Source organism: Hemicordylus capensis, chromosome 15 (genome assembly GCF_027244095.1).
Source record: "Hemicordylus capensis ecotype Gifberg chromosome 15, rHemCap1.1.pri, whole genome shotgun sequence".
NCBI lineage: Eukaryota > Metazoa > Chordata > Lepidosauria > Squamata > Cordylidae > Hemicordylus > Hemicordylus capensis.
This window is the reverse complement of record NC_069671.1, coordinates 18,915,102-18,927,891: the sequence shown is the minus strand read 5'-3', so window position 1 is coordinate 18,927,891 and position 12,790 is coordinate 18,915,102. Positions and strand designations below refer to the sequence as shown.

Below are 12,790 nucleotides of genomic sequence, written 5' to 3'. Positions count from 1 at the left end.
ACAAGAGAGACTCTTGGGGTCCTTCTAACTCAATCTGGTCCACATGGACAGGCAGCAGCTCTCCAAGGTTTCAGGCAGGAGTCTTCCCCAGACTTTCCTGGAGATGCTGCCAGGGAGGGAACCTGGGAAGCCGGCCCAAGGCCTCTCTAGTCCAGCAGGCTGTTTCGCACAGCAGTGGCCCACGCCAGATGCCTCTGGGAAGCCGGCAGGCAAGAGATGAAGGCAGGCCCCCTCTCCTGCAGTTGCTCCCCTGCAACTGGGATTCAGAGGCGTCTTGCCAGTCTTGGACAGATCTAGTAGCCATGGATAGCCCTGCCCTCCAAGAATCCGTCCAAGCCCCTCTGAAAGCCACCCAAGCTGGTGGCATCACCACATCCCAGGCGGAGGGTTCCACACACATCCAGTCTTCTGCGAACTGGACGACTTCCTCTCTTGGAAGCGCAGCCCCTCCCCTCCCAGGTCCCTCTTCCCACCCATCGTCGCAGCCGGGGGTCTCACCGTTTGGCATGAGCTTCACCACCATCGTGGGATAAGCAATGTTTGTGCAGCCGACTTCCGTATCGCAGACTTCCTTGCAGACGCTGGGCACGATGCAGGCCACCTCCTCTGAGGGAAAGGGCAAGCCAGGCACACTTTACTTGGGGGTGAGGGAAGGACGGAAGAGCAGCCGCGAAGCTGTGCTGCCCCCAGTGGCACCAGACCCCTTCCTGAGGACCTCAGCTCCAGGATTTGTGTGATGGATGCGGGGGGGCGGGGCGGGGCAGGCATCCAGGGCGTGTCGCTGTCTCACCAGTGTACAAGATGCGGCTGATCATTCCCGGCATCACCATCAGGAACATGGGCAGGAGCTTCATGTAGCCACACATGATGCAGCCAGCCTTGACATGGGACATGTTCTTTCCGGACAGGCATCGCTGGACTATCACCTACGGGACGGACACACCAAGGGGAGGGGAGGGCGGTCAGGGGTCCCGGCTTGGGAGCAGCCTCCTTGACATCCATGACACTGCAGAATGTTTCTGCGCCCCCAATAAAATGCTGCAGAATATTCCTGCGCTTGCTCAGAGCCCCCCCGAGCGTCTGCCAGGGTCTCGGGTCGCTAGCAGCATGCAAGCTCAGAGGACGGAGCTCTTGGATAAGAGTTCCCGAAAGCATCGTTCCGGAATGCTGATCTCAAAAGGCCGCCCAGGGGGGCATTCCGGGAACCTGTGCCCAAGACCTCTGCTCTGTTGAAATCACGCGCCCCAGTGCTCAGCACCCAGGACACAATACTCTGCCTAAAGTAGGGGTTCTCCGCCAAGGTCTCCAGATGTTGTCAGACTCCAACTCCCATCACCTCCTCGTGCCTCAGTTGTATCCGGGGTCGTCTGGCAACTTCTGGGGAGTCAAGGTTGAGGACTTGGGTGGGCCTAAGGGGTCTAAGGCAGCTTCCTATTTTGGGGAGGGGGCCATAGCTCAGTGGAAGAGCATCCACTGGCATGCAGAGGTAGCATCTCCAGGTAGGGCTGAGAGAGATTCCTGCCCGAAACCTTGGAGAAGCCGCTGCCAGTCAGTGTAGACAATTCTGAGCTAGATGGACCAAGCATCTGACTCAGTATATAGCAGCTTCCTCTGTTCTTAACATGCTGTTAAGGGGGAGAGGAGCAGCATTAGCGGTAGTGGCACCTCCATCATGGATCTGGGCCAAGCCTCTTGGACAGCCTGTTGACGCTACCTGATCTGTGCACCAGTACCACAACGCCAGGATGCTCAGACCAAAGATGAGTCCCGGCCAGGGCAAGTCGCCAGTGATGGGGTCCCGGAAGATCTGGAAGGAATCCGCACGGGGAGTGAAGCATTGTTCGGCATACGTAATATTCGTTTTCTCATCAGTGATCACTTTCGGGATGGCTGCCATGTATTTCTCGACAAAGGCGTCATATCCTCCGACTTTGTTGAATGCTGCGAAAGACAAGGCAGCCCTTCAAGCCAAGCTGCTCTCTGACGCCCACCGCCGCCTGCATCATTCTGCAAGGTCGCCACAGACACCAAGAACCCACTCAAAGGTCTGCCAGCAAGGAGGGTCTACCCCTCATATGTCTCTCTCCCCACTGATCACAAACCCCCCAACTTATCCCCTGCTCAGAGAACAGCCGCCCTTTGCAGGCCTGATTAAGACCTTCACGGTTTACGGGGACCTTCCAGGATGAAGTTCCCTCTCATCTTGTACAGCCCCCATTCATTTCAGTGGGGCTTCCTGGGGAGCAGGTCCTGGCAGAGCGAGCCCTGAGGGTCAGACCCATTTCTGTCTCCTCGGCCTGCTTGCATGCGGAGCAACAGGAAGTCCCACGATCCTCTTGTTACAGAGGAACCCTGTGTTGGAGATGGACTTCCAATGCATCGACCTTTTGCACCAACCGTCCTAATGACCACTGGGGGCATTGGGAGGAGAGACAGTGAGTCGGGGTCTCCCTCTCTGTCCCTACCCTATGACCCCTGGACTGACTCTGCAGCACTTTCTGTGCTGAGTCACAGAGAGCAGATGGGAACATCTCTCTCTCCCCCCTTACCTATCTGTTACGTAGTCCTTTAGATTAGGTTTAGGTCTTTCCTATCTAAGTGTATTGAACCCATAAACGTTTAGTATTCCGTTACACAAGGATCTCCATAGGTTTTCTCTAAATAGCTGCAATAACTAAACCATCTTCTGCTGCCTGCTCTGTAACTGGAGTGTGTGTGCTCATTCCTGAATGCTCTGCTGCGTTGCCCATTGAGGGTAAAAAAGCGACAATCTCTAACACCCTGACTCTGCAGCCGCCCCACTGACTTGGACCTCTCTCCTGTGGTCCGACTGTTGGGACTGCAATGGGCCTGACCCACTTGTGGTCTCAAGATGACCACCATGGAGAGGGGTCGCCCCGAAAGGGTACTTCTGTGCCATCAGCTACTCCGCCTTCTGCAACGGGGGTAGGGGATGAGGGTGGGAAGCCGCCACCCCAGCCTCGCACCCCGGAGCAGGCTCACCTCAATGTGCCCGGGGCCCCCAAAAGGAGGCAGCTTTGGGTTGTTCCTCTCCCGCTAGTTCCCACCCTGCCCGAGGGGCTTGCATGGCCAGCCTGCAGGCAGGGCAGGGGAGAGAGAGAAGCAAGCTGAGTGGCCACCTTTGGGAACCCCCACCCCACCCCACCCCACCCCACCCCACCCCACCCCACCCCACCCCACAGCTCCTTACTCCTCTGCTGCTCTGCTCATGCGTTCTGCTCACCGAATGCCGCCAGGATGACCGAGCCCACGAGCATGATGGCCGTTTGCAACGTGTCCGTGTAGATGACAGCCGCGAGTCCCCCTGAGAGCCAAAGAGGGGGAAGCCAAGCGACACGGTGAGCCCTTCTTCCAATCCCCTGGGGGGCAGAGCTCCACATGCATTGATGGACCCCTCCGCTTTTTGACAAGGGAAAAAGGGGATTTTAAAAAACCAACAGGGGTTCTGAGCCTTGGGTGCCCAGATGTCGGTGGACTACAGCTCCCATCACCTCCAACCACAACGGCCAGAGGCCACTGGATGATGGGAGCTGTATTCCACCGACATCTGGGGAGCCAAGCTTAAGAACCCCTGAGCTAAAGTGTTGGGACTCTTTGGCTTAGGAAAAGGCGGCAGGGTGTGTGTGACAGATATTTATAAAATCATGAGTAAAGCAGAGAGGCAGAAGGTTCTCTCCCTCTCTCTGGAACTCAGAGTTATCCAGTGAACAGCAGGAGATTCAGGACAGACAGAAGAAAGTCCTCCTTCACAGAATGCAGAATTAATCTGGGGACTCACCGCCATAAAACGTGGGGATGGTTTCAAGGGCCTTAAACAAAGATTGAACAGATTCAAGGAGGACGAGGAAGCTGTGTCTCAATGGCTGCTAGTCACGATGGCTAAATAGAACCTCCAGATTCAGAGGCAATCTACCTGTGAATAACAGTTGCTGGGGGGTGGGAGGCAACAGCAAAGGAAGGCCATTTTCTACCTGTCCTACTTGAGGCAGCGTGGTGTAGTGGTTAGAGTGCTGGACTAGGACCGGGGAGACCCGAGTTCAAATCCCCATTCAGCCATGAAACTAGCTGGGTGACTCTGGGCCAAGTCACTTCTCTCTCAGCCTAATCTACTTCACAGGGTTGTTGTGAGGAGAAAACTAAGTATGTAGTACACCGCTCTGGGCTCCTTGGAAGAAGAGCGGGATATAAATGTAAAAAATAATAATACTTGTGAGCCTTCCAGAAGCCTTCGGTTGGCCACCGTGGGAAACAGGATGCTGGACTAGATGGGCCTTGGGCCTGATCCAGCCCGTACGTTCCTATGTTATCCTGTTCACCTTCCTTCCAGTCTTTACTCATTTGCCAGGACAGAGATTGTTCTCGTGCTTTGTGGCTTGTCTTTTGGGGTAGCCCAAAGCTCTACTGAAAGGGGTCGGAAAAGGCTGGAGAGTGAAGGCGAAAGGCAACCCTGCCACGAGGGAAGGGACGTGCCACTGACGCTGCGGAGGAGATGCAGGACCGAGAGCTCACCTGTGATGGTATAGAGAGCTGTGATCGCAAGTAGGATGATGATAGCCACGTAGATATTCAGTCCCATGGAGATCCTGATAAAGATGGCTCCGGAGAAAATATCCGCCTGAAGCACAAAGGGGAAAGGAGTGTTTCGAGGGGCTGACCGAAAGGAGCTTCCCCCAGCCACCCGCTTGTGGAAATGGTGGGCGCTGTCAAGAGACCTCTGGCCTGGCCCACACAGCCATTTGAATCTAGGTTCAATGTGGGCTACCCACATCAGCATGATTGTGTGAACCCAAACCAAGGTGGAAATCTCAAAGTCATCTCGGGCCATACACCACCTTGGCCTGCGTTCACACAATCGTGCTAATGTCAGTAACCGACATTAAACCTAGATGCAGATGTCGGTAGCCCCCATTAGACCTAGATGCTTGCAATTGTGTTAAGCAGGCCTTTGTGTCCACACAGACAAGGAAGTCTGGCGAGAGAGAGACTAGGAGGCTAGTTACACGATTGCCTCTGCTAGCCCGATTTCCTACAACCGGGAGAACGACCAGGCTTGGCTGCGAGCCCGGTGGCTCTTAAGCGGGGCACCTGCTTCTGTAGCCCGGTGCTTAAACCGGGTCTGCAGAGCGAGTGCTCCGCGAACCCGGGTTTTGAAATCGTGAGTAGCCGCGCCGCTCAGGGGCCGCCGCTGAAAACCAGCCTCCCGGCTCGGGGGTCTCTCCAGCATGCCCTGCGCGCTCGCCCTGCCGCTCGGCCCCCGATCCTCCCAGCCCCCACCGGCTCCGTAATGGAGCCGGCAGTCGGTCTGTGGGGAGAGCGGGCTTAGGCCCTGCAAACCCTATGGAGGTGGGTCTCCTTGACCGTGAGACCCGCCTCCGTGTCGCTCTTGTCCACGTTCACTGGGGAGGGAGTCCCTCTTCCCAGCACACTATTCCCCACATCCATTAGCAGCGTGGAGAGACGGAGGTGCCCGCTTGCTCCGTCTCTGACACCCTTGGGCTGGAAAGGCTTCCCTCCTGCTGGTGCACCTCCACGTAACCCAGAGAACCCCGCAACCCCAACCCCGCAAGGAAAAGAGGGCTGTTAATGATTGAGCTTCCTCAGCCATGTGGACTTCCCCAAACGGCCTTCCAAGGCCTCCTTAGCTGGAATCCAGCTCGATTAATTGCATCTGATACCTCCATTAAGTGCCTTTATTGGCCCCATTAAAGCCTTATCACCTCTCTGGGCACACCAAGCTTCACCTTGGCAAGGCACTGCCTTGGAGCCCTCAGCTACTCGGTTGGGGGCCGAAGTGGCAAGCTGGATGGAGCAGTGAGCAACCCTAACGCAAGCGCTTGCTGGGGCTTCAAAGGCTCCCTGGACGTTTCTTGGCCATCCTTGCAGGTTACAATCAATCAACTTTATTACGGTCAAAGACCAGCATCAGTAAATGCACACAACGATAAAAACGCCTAAAGAGTATAATGTATTTAAAATAAGCTATAAGATATACTAAAGGGTAAAAGCAGGGTAGCTAAAAAAAATAAGGGAAGACAGCTGATAAGACTCATAAAACTGATAAAACAACTAACATAAGCAATTTAGTGCAATCTATATAAAAATTGGTCTATAGGGAAATGCAACTCTATTGGGAAGACTAGTAAAATGGAGGTAAAACACCGTTAAATATATAACTATATGAGTTAAAAGCATCTAAGACAGTAAAAGTATTTAAAAAGACATGTTAGAATACATTGGTCAGTAGTTAAAATCACGGGTCATGGGCTGGCAGTCAGGGTCCGACGGATCTTGCACGCTGCCGCGCAGAACCTCACCTTGCTGGGAACATCAAAGCAGGCCTCCTCCCGAGGAGGCCCATCTAGTCCAGCATCCTGTTTCCCACAGTGGCCCACCAGATGCCTCTGGGGGGCCTGCAGACAAGCGGTGAAGGTATGCCTACTCTCTTGCCGTTGCTCCCCTGCAACTGGGATTCGGAGGCATCCTCCCTTTGGGTCTACTCTGGAGCCAGCCTTTAGCCATCAAGACTAAGAGCCAGGCAATTCAGGACTGACAAACGGAAGCACTTTTCAAGACGTCGCGTAATTAATCTGTGGAATCTTCTGCATTCCACGTTCTGCATTCAGGGTGTGGCAATGGCCACGGGCTCGGGTGGCTCTAAAAGGCGCTTAGACCAATCCACGGAGGACAGGTCTATCGATGGCTACTAGTCTGGTGGCTAGAGGCCGCTTCCAGCCTCTGAATCCCAGTTGCAGAGGAGCAGCAGCAGCAGGAGAGAGGGCCGGCCCCTTTCAGCTCCCGCCTGGGGGCTTCCCAGAGTCACCTGGTGGGCCACTGTGTGGAACAGGATGCTGGACTAGAGGGGCCTTCCTGGGCCTGATCCAGCAGGGCTGTTCTTATGTAAGGCACTCTTGGCTAAAAAGACAGGGTCTGCCAATTTAATTGCCACATAGATAGCATCAAGCCAGCAAGCCCTGCAGGTGGGAAGTAGAAAGGGCAGGTGTGAAGCCCCCGTTCCAAAGCCTGCCTCATCTGTGCTGAACGCCAGGGGGGGAGGCTTGGGTCACCACCACCACCACCGTGTGCTCCCTCTCAGCCTCCCCACCCCACCCAATCGGCAATGTACACTGGCCAATGGAGAGAGTTTTCTGGACACCCAAAGCTCAAGGCAAATGGTGCCTTGTTTGTGGGCACTACGCTCGCTCGATAGCCTCCCTTCTGTCGGCAGGACACTCCCAGCCACTGCATTGTTTCCAGGGATCCTGAGATGCACAGCGCAGAGCCATTTGCTGCGGGAAGCGATTGTGGGGTTGGCCTGGCCTGCCGTGGGGCTTGGTTGCTCTGTATTCAGCGTGCCCATCTTCCGATTCCAAGTTGGCATTTCAAAAGAAAACAACACACACTTTGCCATGCCTTGCAGTGCTGAGAAAGCCATGGGTGCTGGTGGATTAAGCCTCAGGAGACAAACACCCGTGGGGCTGGGGAATGAGTGGGGCCTCTTCGTATCCCTTCATCGCTGTTTAATTAGTAACCATGATAGAGATCAGTTATTGCCAGCCTGATGGAGACGGAGGGCAGAAGGCCGGGCCTTTTAGGTTAATTTGTGCGATTATCTCACAGCTCCCACTCAGAGGGCAAAGAGCAGGCTTCTATGGTAACTGCAGGAAAACAAGGGGCCAGGGTTTGCCCAGGCTGTGGAGGGCAAGGGCTCCGGGAGGGGTGGAAACGTAGGGCCCAGCCACCTTTTGGGGGTGCAAAAGGGAGGGACGTCCCTGGGCCCTGGAGCACAAATCGGAAATGAACAGGAGCTGCACAGGAGTTGGTGGGGAGGGGTTTTTCCCTCTGCATTGGCGCTTTTGCGGAAGAACTTCCTGGTGGATTGGGCCCCTGGGAATTTGCAGGGAGGAGAGTAGGGTCCTTTCTATTTTACAGCTCGGGCCGGGCAGGGAGTGGGGAGAAGGGAAGGAGTTAGCGAGACAAGCCATAAGGCCATCTTGTGGAAAGGAACCTGTCATCACGGGAAACCTCCAGTGAGGCTTGGTCCCTCTTGAAAGGCACAGGACAGAATCCCGCAAGCGCTGACCTCCTTTGATTGACTTACTTCCATTTATATCCCGCTCTTCCTCAAGGAGCACATGGTTATGTTTATCCTCACAACAGCCCCGTGAGGCAGGTTAGGCTCCAACACTCTAACCACTGCACCCCTCTCCAAGGACAAGGCTTAAAATGCAACAGACGAAATTAGATCTGGACAAGACAGAGGGTCTCCTGGTGCTTTGGCAGTGGTGGGTCAGCCTGTTCTGGATGGGGTGGCGCTCCTCTTGGAGATGCACGTTTGCAGCCTGGGGTATCCCTGGATCTCCGGCTGGCTGGCATGGCCCTGGGGGCTTTTGCCCAACTTCATCAGGTGTGTCCACTGCACTGGTTTCTGTCTGAGTCAGACCAGGCTATGGTCACCCGTGGCCTGGTTACCTTGTGGATTTGGTGACTGTGGAGTGTTCTGTGTCAGGATGATGGGTCCAGCACCCCCTGGAGAACCCCTGGCTTGTAATGTTGAAAATGTCCCTGGTGGCATTTTCCTTTGGGTGCTGCCCGATGCAGGAGATCAAAATGTTGGAAGTGAAGGACTCTGCACTGCCTCATGCCTCAGTGACAGAGGGGGACAGATTAGTGAGTCAGAGGGCTAGAGGGGTCGAGAGGTTGGTCATTCCTCCTCTCTACTGCTCTGACACTATCCCTTTGATATGTAGATTGCTACTCTCAGGGACTGACTTCCTGCCCCTTCCTCCTTCTCTTCTCCCTAACACACGCTTGCCTCTCTCTGCACCTTGTGTGCACAGAGATGCAGACAGCATCTCTCTGCATCCAGCTAGCTAGCTATATTAGAGATCCTATCTCCCCATTTCCTATCTAGAATGGAGTTCTCCAATAAAGACTCCTCATATTGATTTGAAACTATGAACTGGCTCCAAGTTTCTTTTGCTCTCAGCATGCCTAGGCAGACTCCGCTGTGTTTTGCCTCTGTGCACTCTGCTGTAATAGAAGGGTGTCTCTTACCAGAGAGAACTCCCAACACAAAATGCTCCTTTCTGCGTACTGTATAGGCCTCCCCACCCCGGTCAGCTGCCTTGCCCATTCTTATTTGGGCCGAAAGCACAGGGCGTCACATATCGTCGTAACACTCACTGAGATCTTGGTAAAGATGTAGAGAAGCAGCGAAAGGACGGAGAGGTAGATTTGAATGCGTTTGCCTCCGAAGCGCTTCCGCAGGTACTCCGGCATGGTCACCACCTGGAGAGGGAGGAAGAGCAGAACAGCTTGAAGGGACAGAGCAACAAAGAGCTGGCACCGTGGTAGCGAGTGTGAATTTCCCCCTTTGCTGAGCAGGGCCTGTCCTGGTTGGCATTTGGATGGGAGACTACATGTGAGTGCTGCAAGATATTATCCTTAGGCCGGGATGGGGCCGTAGCTCGGTGGTGGAGCATCTGTTTTGCGTGCAGAAGGCCCCCCAGTTCAATCCCTGGCAGCATCTCCAGGTAGGGCCAGGAAAGAAACCCGCCTGCCTGGAACCTTGGAGAGCCGCTGCCAGTCAGTGTAGACCATCCTGAGCTAAATGGACCCGTGGTCTGACTTGGTATAAAAGCACTGAAGGCAGCGGGCTCTGGAAGTGGACAGAGATAGCAGGCAAAGAGCAAGCTGGCTGAGCAGAGAAGGCTCAGACCTGGGGCCCGGAAGCCCACCCCCTCCTTGCCAGAAGAGGCCACTACCTTCCAGTGAAAGGGAAACAAGCACTCCCGGGGATGTGTGGCTGGATGCATGGAACCGGGCTTGTCAATGATCACCTAGAACGGCAGCTGTTTTTTTCAAAACAGACAGGCAATGAGCTCACCAAGAGAAGCCCCTCTGGCTGGAAGCTCAGGGCACTTCCTGACAAGAGGATTTGGGGGCAGCAGGGAGGGGAGCTCACCTCCCTCCCTCCCTCCCTCTCCCACTTGTACCAATTTCCTTCCAGGGAATGCACCGTTGGAGGCGCATTAGCAGCAGGCAACCTTCCACACCCACAGGGGAAAAACCATGAGAGTCGTGGTCATTTTGGAGGGGAGGAAAGGTCCTTGGGGTGGGGAGAATGTTTTGGAAAGTGAAGATATAGGTTTGTTGGGGTGGGTTTCCTAAGAGGAGCAGGGAACTCTGCTAGGGGAGGATCTGCACCTCTGCTTTGGGGCGTGACATGGGATTCATCCAACAACAACAACAACTACTACTACAACAAATATTTATATACCGCTTTTCAACAAATGTTTCCAAAGCAGTTTACACAGAGAAACAACAAACAAATAAGATGGCTCCCTGTCTCCAAAGGGCTCACAATCTAAAAGAAACATAAGACCGACACCAGCAACCGCCACTGGAGGGATGCTGTGCTGGGGGTGGAGAGGGCCAGTTGCTCTCCCCTTGCTCAAAAAAGAGAACCACCACGTTAAAAAAAGGTCCCTCTCTGCCCAGTTAGCAGCCATCCAGCATGGAGGCTGCAAAGCAGGACCACTAAAGAGTATGGAGACACCTGCCTAAGAGCTTTATTGTGCTATTGTCATTTATTACGATGATTAGAAGCAGATATTGATCTAGTGCTATTCCTGTCCAGGGCACTTTGCAGAGATAAGAGGACAGGTGCCTGCCTTGAGGAGCCTACAGTCTGACACAGAGCAGAGGAAGGTGAGAAAAATGCAGGCAGGCTAGGCAGCTATTCAGATACAAGTAGTTGTCGCAGCCACACAGCACCAAGGCTTGATTGACTTTAAGGCAAGGAGTTGGGTGGCCCTGAAGATCTCAGCTCTGGAAGCTCAAAGGCAACCGAGGCTGGGATCAGAGGAGGAGGAGGAGGAGGAGGAGAAGAGGAGGAGGAGGAGATCCGTCAAGAAAAGAAGACAGACTTCGCAAGAAACGGTGGGCTCTGGGCAGGGGTGCCTGTGCAACTTCTGGCTGTTGGGAGGGCTGGGCTAGTTTTTCCCCCTCCACGATACCCAGAAAACAAGGCAAGCATGAACCAGGATGGAGGAAGTCCATTATCTGCTTTGTGTACTTACGCCAGCCTTAATATAGATGGGCACAAACAGCCAGCCGAGAATCACCACCATGACCAGGGCCTGCAAACCAAAGCAAGACGGCTGTCAGTCTCCCTCGAGGATGCCCCCTGCGGCCAGGGTTGCCATGCCCCCCCCAAATTTAGGGTAGCCCCCAGATTTTGGCTCCTCCACCCGGCTGCTAAATTCCACCCGGATTTACACAGATTTCAACTGTGCTACCCAGATTGCCTGGATTGTACTCTGAATCCGATCACATGGGAGGGGGGCAAAGAGGGGAAAGTATACAAATCTGTCAAATAAATGAATAAGTAAAATTATTATTATTGATTCGATTTCTACACCACGCTTCCAAATGCAGATTAGCTGCCGCATAATTTGCATAACATGCAAATCAGGCCACCCGGATTTGGGAAGCCTGCATATGGCAACCCTACCAGTAGCAGGGCGCCCAAGCGCCAGCCAATTCGCACCAGTAAACCATTGGCAGGCGGGCGGGCGGGGTGTGTGTGTGTGGCAGCCTCTTGGGGCTATAGCCACCTCACACTCCTTCATCTCCAGGAAAGGACAGCTGAGGAGGAGAAGCAGCCCCCACCCTAACCCCAATCCCCACTGCAGAAGGATGCCCCTTCAGAAAACACTTATTAGCAAGAATGATGGGGAAGCTGGGCGAGGAGGAGGCACAGAAAGATATTCCTGGCTGTTGGCTCGAAACCAGCTAGACAGAAGGGCACTCACATTCCACTCGAATCCTCCGATGGCGATTCCCGAGGCTGCCCCCGTCCCGGCCAGTCCCACAAAATGGCCGCTACCGATGTTACTGGCAAACAGAGAGGCGCCAATCTGGGAATGGAGAAGAGAGGAGCCTTGGGTCGGACCCCAGAGGGAAGAAGAAGAGCCCTCCTCCCCTCCGCGGCATGTTTATTTCACCACATCAGACAGATCCGCCATGTTGACCGCCGTATCGGATGAAATGAGCTCTAGCCTGCCGAAGCAAATGCCACAATCCACACGTCCAGATTTGGCCAGCAGTTCAAAGTGCTAGACAAACACCCACACAAAGGCAGGAATCTCAGATTCATCTCGGGAAACAAACTGGCACTGGTAATTTTTGCATGGGTTGCACATCTTGGTCGCTGCCTTTAAGCCTAGATTCCAACAGCTGCTTGGACCAGTGGAAGGCCGTTTCCTAGGTTCAAGGGTTGTGTGACTGAAGCAAGGAGGGCCGGAAGTGTCCTGCTGGGTTCAAACCAGCGCAGCAGGGTACCAGCCGGGCAGGGGCGGGGAGCAACATGGCAGGACCCTGGGCATTTGCCCCTGTGGACGCCATCATAATTAAGAAGGTGTATATGCCACTTTTTGACCAAAGAATCCACAAAAGTGGTTCACAAATCTAAAAAGAAACACACATGGAGCCCCTCAGAGGAGCTGGGCTGCATAACAACCGTTGCTCTCTGCCCCTGCTCGAGATAAGAGCCTCCATTTGAAGAGTGGCTAGTTAGCAGCGTCGAGTGGCACCCGAAAGGCAGCTTCTTGTGCTGGTCGTAGAAGTGTGAGCACTGTAAGATATTCTGCTTAGGGGATGGAGCCGCTCTGGGAAGAGCAGAAGTTTCCCAGTTCCCTCCCTGGCAGCATCTCCAAGAGAGGCCTGAGAGAGATTCCTGCCGGCAACCTTGGAGAAGCTGCTGCTG

The 12,790-nt window shown here is 54.3% G+C and overlaps 1 protein-coding gene across 6 annotated transcripts in view; it reads right to left on the bottom strand.

Annotated features, from left to right (window-relative positions):
- Positions 1–12,790, bottom strand: part of SLC5A1 (solute carrier family 5 member 1) — a 56,059-nt gene that overhangs the window by 34,854 nt on the left and 8,415 nt on the right. For all 6 annotated transcript variants that reach the window (XM_053279631.1, XM_053279628.1, XM_053279632.1 and 3 more), the window contains exons 4-11: positions 11,838–11,942; positions 11,103–11,162; positions 9,205–9,309; positions 4,531–4,636; positions 3,245–3,325; positions 1,715–1,941; positions 791–926; positions 499–606 (exon numbers count right to left, since the gene is read on the bottom strand). In XM_053279631.1, coding sequence (XP_053135606.1) covers positions 499–606; positions 791–926; positions 1,715–1,941; positions 3,245–3,325; positions 4,531–4,636; positions 9,205–9,309; positions 11,103–11,162; positions 11,838–11,942 — 928 coding nt within the window. The remainder of the gene's footprint in view (positions 1–498; positions 607–790; positions 927–1,714; positions 1,942–3,244; positions 3,326–4,530; positions 4,637–9,204; positions 9,310–11,102; positions 11,163–11,837; positions 11,943–12,790) is intronic.